Genomic DNA, 7,786 nt, shown 5'->3' with positions numbered 1-7,786 from the left:
CTGGCTGCAGCTCCCTGGGGTTTTTACTCTGTGTGTAAAGATGCATGAGACGGGATAAATGCAGGAGGGAACTCCTGTTCCATCATGAGGTTACAGGTGTGTTCCAGGTCTAAGTACAAGCAATCATGTTTTTTCCATCAGAAAAATAAAAACAACATGATTGTATGTCAAATTAAGCACAAAACACGTGCACAAATTCCCGTACAAAACAAAAGCATGTTTGAAAAAAAAAAAAAATTCCAAGAAAATCTCATCCATTCACAAAATGCTCAGTTGGAGCATGCATGCAAATAGTAAATCTTCTGACAGTTCAGCATCACATCACAGCCAAAGACAAAAATTTATACATGTGTTACAAGAACATTACACTAGGCAAAGAGAACAGCATAGCATCATCACACAGTTCCAAACTGTCAGTGTCCACTTTTTTTTAAATTTGGGTGGTACAAAGAAATGCTTTCAGTAAATCTACTTTTCTAACCTAAAGGATGTTGTTTTCAGAAGGTCTCTGGTGTTCCACTGCAGTAATATTAACTCTGTCAGTGTTGGGAGAGATGCTACTGGTAAGAGGAGACCTGAAACTATCAGTGGACTAAGGAAGACAGATTCCACATACCAAGACAAAAATGGACACCATCTAGCTCTATCTGCTTTATCATAAGTGAACAAACAGTCTGAATTCATCTTGAAATAATCCCTGACCACTCGTGTGCGCATCTGTCATACATATTCTTGCATGTGTATATACATTTGGATTTGTTGGTATGTGTGTGTGTGTGGGACACACAAAGTGACTTCCATGTTTCTGAGGCACAATAATACTCTTATCTACACAACGTAGATACATAAATTGGTCCTGAGACCAATGAATGCTGATCAGAGCACTAGTGGCTCACCGCTGTACTGTAATAAGAGTTAGTAAGCAGCGATGCTGATTTGTTTGGTGTTATGAGGTCTGAAGCTTTTGCATGGGGCCAGCAAATGGTTAGCAAAAAAGCAGAAAGGAACAAAAAAAAAAAAGATAGAAAGAAGAAACTGGCACATAGATAGCAAACGGCTACAGGCATCAGATACCTGCAATCAGCACTTGGACACAGTGTGCTTCTTGAAATACTACCAAACTTCAAAAAAAAAAAAAAAAAAAAAGAAAGTAGTTAGTGCTATCTGTCCAGAGAAGCTCAAGTTCAACTTCATTGCACGGGCATTTAATACTTAAGTGTGCCTAGGTCCAAGTGAACCTGTTTAAGACTCAAACACAATGCATGAATGGTCATTTCTCTTGGTTTCTCTGTGCTGAAAACAACAGGTGAGGAAGTGGTTCTCCCATACAATACCATTTTGCTTCCATCATAACACAAACGGCAACATGACATGTCACAGTGACAGAGAGCGATTCCACTAGGGATTGCTGCAGGCCTACCCACTATGCAACTTCGGCGGGGAGCGTAACTCCACAACAACAGCCCTATGTCCACACAGTCTGGGCAATGTACATCCATGCTGCAAACCCAAGCGACGCCCCCTCCCCCCCATCCTCACCCACCCACAGCCCAAGCCCCTCCTTTACCAGAACGCACCCACCATCACTGCTTTACTGATTTTGTGTTGTTTACATATTGGTTTTTGATACTCAAGAGTCATCATGGTCACAGTTGTAGCTGTTCTCCCATCCCCATCCCCATCTCCAGCTATGACATCTGTCTTTCCTTGTACCATTCCACAAACTCGTCCAACAAAACTGGCCCTGACAGAAGGATGAGAAAGAAAGCTGTTATTGGTTTAAAGCTGCATTTAAGCTGTGATTTCTGTGTAATTGAATCTCCACTCACAGGCTCCGTCCTCGTCATAGTTACTGAGGTCCAGGTTGATTGTCCTGCTGAACTCTAAGACATTGCACCATTGGTCTTTGTTGATGACTTTGTACTTGGATTGCTGAGGAACAACATGAGAGCCAAGGATTAATGGTTCACCGTGTGCTTACAACTACTGAATGAGACATCTGTGGTTTGCTAACATGTTGCCACGTCCTTACCTCTAAAAACTGATTAAATACAGGAAACAGAGGCCATGTCTTTCCCAGAAGAAGCCCCAGCATACACTTGGCTGTGTTCAAGTCCAAACTCCTCTGATCTTTTTCCTGTCGCAATCACAATACCCACAAACGCATGAAAGTCGTGCAACATATTTCACAGACGTAAACAAAACAGCTTTGTTACATGGTTTCAAGTAACACCAGCCGTATCCTCAAGACCGGCAGATTCCACATCTCTGCTTTCACTGATGTCCCCTGTATCATTTTTCAATTTTCTACTGTATTTGATTATTTCATTTAAAGTGAATTGTATCTTCTAATCACAGCTCATTGACTATAACAAACCAAAAAGCACCCCCCATCAGTGCTTTCCCACTCCAAGTCAAACTAGAAAGTGATTTTGACAACTTTAAACAGCAAGTTTAGTAACAAAGACCTTCGAGCTTTTGTAACCGTCCTTTTTTTTTTCCTCTCAGGGACATTTTCTTTTTAGCTGAAATGAATTAAAATGGAATGTTGTGTACGCCAGGTTGCTCCTAAAAAAGGTTTTGCAACACTTACCCGAGCAAAATCGAAGGCATATCTATAAATGAGCTTAAAGCTGGTACTGTCGTTCAAGACGGATCTTAGGTAGTCAAGTGAGTTTCTCAGCCTCTCTGTGGAATCACACCTGGAAACGAAAGAAAAACAATCTCAGATGCAGTCTATGCTTCATCAGAGCTCACTCCACTGAGGATCGTAGCATCAGAGAATAAACAGGATTAAATGCAAAAACAATAAGGGGTCTGGCATACTGAAGTGAGCCCATGCCTCTCAGCCACTCCTGAAGAGTGAAATATCCCATACTCTGGGCATCCAGCTTCCAAGCAAGAACCAGCATCACCACCTGGACAGAAACATAACATGAGAATTGGAGAAATGTCCAACCATGTTATCATCTGACATATGCATACGATCTGATCTAACAGATGTAAATATCCATCTGTAAATATCCGTCTGTTATCTTTTTATATACTAGTATTTCTTATTATTTATCTTTCTTATTATTATTATTATTATTATTATTATTATTATTATTATTATTGTATACCAGTTTACTGTTTATAGTGTTTATAGTGTGTTATTATTATTATTGTGTTATTACTTTTCTATTGATGCCTCTTGTTTTTGCACTATCCCCTTTGCTGCTGTAAACTGCAAATTTCCCCTCTGTGGGACTATTAAAGGTTTATCTTATCTTATCTTATCTTAAAATATATTGTGTTTTTAAAGTCTGCAGTTTTCTATATTTTAGTATACTTATGATTCAATGACTTTGTCACAACAGTAATAAAAGTAGAACAATTAAATCAGAACTTCAGGAATAATGTTTACCCCTCCTAAGACTGGTCACCCATCAAGGATTACAAAAGGCACATGAGGTCAGAAAGGACCGCAGTATAACTTTTGAGCAACTAAACTCTTCTTATACGTACATTAATGTTCAATAATCCAAAATCAGGGAAGACTGAACAACAACAATGGAGCTGCCACTTCCAAAATAAACATTGCTAGCAATTTTTTTTCCCACCAACTGATAAACAATAATCAACTCATTTTTCTCCATAAATAGATTCCTGAACATCATAATTCATTCATTTGCATTTCATAATTTAGCTTTTTTTTTTTTAAATAAGGAACAACAAACCTTCAATACAGTCAGCAATAACTACTTAATCTTTTAAATAGCACAAAAGGTGTAAGAGAAAAGGCTACAGTAGTGCAAAAAATATATGAGTTAAGTTTGTTAGAGGAAATAATAATTGAAGAGCGGCATCTTCAAGCGAGGTTGTGCCCTGCACGGAGTATTTAATAGTTCCGAAAATCCTTAAATGAGGAAGGTTTAGACTGAGATTGAAGGATGTCAGTGATAAACATTGTTCAGAGGAGCTCAGTAGTCGAGAAGTAGCATGATTCAAAACTTTAAGGGTCTGAATTTGATTCAGGTGTTCATGAAGAAGTCAGTGTGCAATGGAATGACATGATTTTTATTAATGCTGTATTAGACTGTTCTGCATCATCTGCAGGAGTTTCATTGAGCATGCCAGAAGACCTGCTAAAGAAGCACTGCAGTCCCTGCAGGGAGAGATAACCACGGTCTGTGCAATGAGTTTGGTGGCATATTGAGGCAGCCTGATAATGTTTTTACCTCTTTTTTTTTAAATCTGCTTTTACAGGCTTTGGGAAAAATCTAATGAGGATTCAAAGTCAGACTTACACAGAAATAAAGAAAATTAAGCCCCTCACAGACTTTCAGCATGTGTGTAATACACTGACTACGAAAAAGGATGAAAGGAGTGAAAAATTGTTCATTAGAAAAATTAAAAGAAGATCTTTTGGTGATACATGCACTGTGTGATTGGCAGACAGAGAAATGCCAAAAAGTAAGCAAACTGAGACAATACAAAGACAACCAAACTACAAAACGTATCAAAATATTAAAACAGGGGGGGCTTACATTCTCTGGCTCCACTCCAATGTCCTCACAGAACTTCTCCATGCCCTCTGGCCCCACAACATCGTCACAACCTAGTTTAGATGAGCGTACACCGTCAATTTAGTATATGGTGCTAAAAGAAAATGCCACTGGTTAGGAGTTAAAAGTTGCAAAGTCAAAAAATGAAGAATGACTACTGACCTGCATATTCATAGAACCATTCCAAACATCTTTTACTAGAAAATGTCTCTTCCTCTCTGATTTGTGACGTTTCATGTTTTCTGAAAACACTGCAGTAAAACAGACATCTGTAGTTAAATAGTAATACTGTACACACTTGCAAAAGTAGTTCACGTGGCTTTGCTGAGCTTTTCTCATTATAGGTTTCCCAAGCATGAATTTGCTTTTATAAAGAAAAACAAAAGTCCACGTGAATCTTTAACAGAGGTATATCACACCTGTCCTGGCGACTTTTCTTGGCTGACATGTCATCCCCAGCAGAAGGTCTCCTCTTTTTCCTAGGCGGCATGGTTCGGGAGCAGCAGGCTGGGAGGCCAAGTGAAAAAGTAGTGGATGCACATCAGAAATACAAAGATCATACCAATGATCTATCTAGAAATAGAGAGTCTAAATTTGGGCAACTGTACAGCTATGCATGACTGCCCTAATAACGGCAGCATTGACATCCGGTTAAAAAGGACCAGCTCCCATTTTTACCTGGCTGGTGGCTGTCCTGTGCAACGTCTTCTGTCAGGTTCTACCAAAATAAACGTTTGTTAGCAAGATACAAATGTTCTCTGCATAGTAATGCACACGCAAACTAAGTTATAATACATATATTTACCAGTCTGTGCAAGGTGTGGTGAATCTTGTGGATACCAGCCAGTGTAGTCAAATGAGAATTCAGCTGAAAATCTGTTTCCACAAAAAGATTTAAAAAAATAACAGAAGTCATAAGTCATAAGCCATGATTTCCGATCTTAAGCTTCTAATCAATCAAATGCACGCGAAAATGACATCATCATAACACAAAAGAAACACATGAAGATGTCATTTTCTTCTATATAACCATTAAAACTATACACTGCACGTATCAGGCTTGAGGAAAACAACAGATCACGTCTCACACGAATGAGGGAGTGATCCCGTGCACTCCAGGACAGACATGGAAACTCTAAAATGTTCGATCAAGCAAGCTACCTTGTCACTAAATGTCATCTGTGCATTGTACCTTATAGCGGTCATCAAATATTGATGCTTTAATGATTTTTCATTTTCTAGAGGCCAAGTCCAGACAGTCTGCACAACACACTAACGAGCAGATAGCACTAGCTGCATACCTAAAATAGCAGCGCAGATGCGCAACTTGCACAGAGTTTACAAAGTATCCAGCCGTCCGGGGCTGATGGGTAATGTAGTCCTTCTCATGTAAAGAGGACTTCAGAAGCTCCGCGCTTCTAACGATACTGGACTACAAGTCCCAGTCCTTTACACACAACTATTTCTTTGAGACCCTTCTACCCCCTACATTTTAGCTTAACTGGTTGACTACATTTTACATTGATTATTAAATGTAATGTTGTATGGCTTCCGGCATCAAATAATTGCACAGGGGTTATTCGGTAGCTTATTGAGGGGACGTAAAACCAGACAGCCCTGCTGCAGCAGGCAGTGAAAGATGTTTAACACAACTGCGTCACAATTTTCATTCTCTGTTACAGTCCGCAGTTGATCAGAAAATAGACGGATTAACTCTGACAAAACGTTGACCTAAAGTGTAAACTGAAACACCCGTTAAACTGTCAACAGCGATGAATATAAACACACCTACGGAGCGATTACCATCGAAAACCTCATTTTAAGTAGCATCAGCGGCATTTAACAGATTACTGCCAACACAACGTTGAAGAAAAATAACTTAAGATAACATACCGTGTCTTAAATAACACTCTACATAGTCAAAACAACTAAAATGTCACCAGCTATGCTTCCTTTGTTGTCGCCCAAGAAAGCACTGGCAAATACAAAGAAGCCACCACATAACAGGGGATTCATGTGTTCATTAAACCCCACAGAGCCATGGGACAAAAGCGGATGCGGGAACACGACGCGTCTGTCTGCTTGCATCTCTCTGACATGCAGTGTATTTGCCCAGAACGGTTGAAATGGAGGCAGAAATACCATACGAGATTGTACTACTCACTTGCCGCATCAGAGTGCATTTTTATGAACATACAACTGTCTGTGGGAAGTCCGCACACCGGCCAGTGGGCGGGGCTTGTCAACACGAAACACGTCCGTGGACGCTGATTGGAGGAAAGCCTTCTGTGGCTCCGCCCCTGGTCGCCTCTCATTGGTCACTTGTGGTGTCTTTCAAGAAAGGGAGGGGAAATGATATAGGCTCCTCCCCTGAGCGACTGTGATTGGTCGGAGTTTCCAAATAGGCCACACTACAAGGATGTCAATCACAAGAGCGTCCTCGTGCAAGTCTGAAAACCAACCCACGATTACATTTGATTGGCTGCTCACCTTTTACCGTAATCACTGAATGGCTTCGTACAACAACAACAACGCTTTTGAAAGGCGGTGTTGCATCTTTTTATTTTTTTTATTTTTGTAGCTATCCGAAAGTTACAGCCAACTTGGTGGACTTCACCCCTTTTTGTAGCCTGTCGTCAGTTGAGGTTTGTAAAAATCCCCTCTGTTCGTGAATATTCTGATCTAAATTATGGTTCTGTTGCCTGTAAACAGTGGGCACGTGTCAGATGACTGAAGAGCCCACATGTCAAAACAACACGAACGGATACAAATGCATCCAACGTTGCTGATCCCAAAGTTGTGGATTTTAATGTATTTGACATTGAACTCATGTGATTAAGAGCAGTTACCAACTTTTATAGTAAATCTATGTCATCTTCGAGGGGGGCAGGGTAAAGTGCCTGAAGGCTGCTACTCCTAGTGTGTCCATTGACTTCTAAGCATCTCTATTCCCATTCATTATATTGTATAGTCTCATACAGGACTGTCTCAGAAAATTTTAATATTGTGATTTTCTGTAATGCAATCACAAAAGCAAAAATGTCATACATTCTGGATTCATTACAAATCAACTGAAATATTGCAACCCTTTTATTATTTTAATATTTCTGATCATGGCTTACATCTTAAGAAATCTCAAATATCCTATCTAAAAAATTTGAATATTCTGGGAATCTTAATCTTAAACTGTAAGCCATAATCAGCAATATTAAAATAATAAAAGACCTGCAATATTTCAG

At 39.6% G+C, this 7,786-nt stretch overlaps 1 protein-coding gene across 3 annotated transcripts; it reads right to left on the bottom strand.

Annotated features, from left to right (window-relative positions):
• Nucleotides 1-1,560: 1,560 nt before the first annotated feature.
• On the bottom strand, nt 1,561-6,756 carry dcun1d4 (DCN1, defective in cullin neddylation 1, domain containing 4 (S. cerevisiae)). 3 transcript variants are annotated; one of them, XM_061737975.1, is made up of 11 exons: nt 6,712-6,756; nt 5,353-5,423; nt 5,226-5,265; nt 4,967-5,054; nt 4,710-4,798; nt 4,530-4,600; nt 2,827-2,918; nt 2,594-2,702; nt 2,033-2,137; nt 1,830-1,932; nt 1,561-1,744 (listed from the first exon to the last, which is right to left on the bottom strand). In XM_061737975.1, exons 1-11 carry the CDS (start codon nt 6,740-6,742, stop codon nt 1,689-1,691), a joined length of 855 nt encoding a protein of 284 aa, XP_061593959.1. In that variant the 5' UTR covers nt 6,743-6,756; the 3' UTR covers nt 1,561-1,688. The 3 variants fall into 3 exon arrangements, with proteins under 3 accessions (XP_061593959.1, XP_061593961.1, XP_061593960.1); XM_061737977.1 differs by lacking the exon at nt 6,712-6,756 and adding an exon at nt 6,441-6,583; XM_061737976.1 differs by lacking the exon at nt 6,712-6,756 and adding an exon at nt 5,740-6,372.
• Nucleotides 6,757-7,786: the final 1,030 nt, after the last annotated feature.

The sequence above is a fragment of the Cololabis saira genome, chromosome 13 (assembly GCF_033807715.1).
Source record: "Cololabis saira isolate AMF1-May2022 chromosome 13, fColSai1.1, whole genome shotgun sequence".
Taxonomy (NCBI): domain Eukaryota; kingdom Metazoa; phylum Chordata; class Actinopteri; order Beloniformes; family Belonidae; genus Cololabis; species Cololabis saira.
This window is presented reverse-complemented; position numbering and strand designations above follow the sequence as displayed.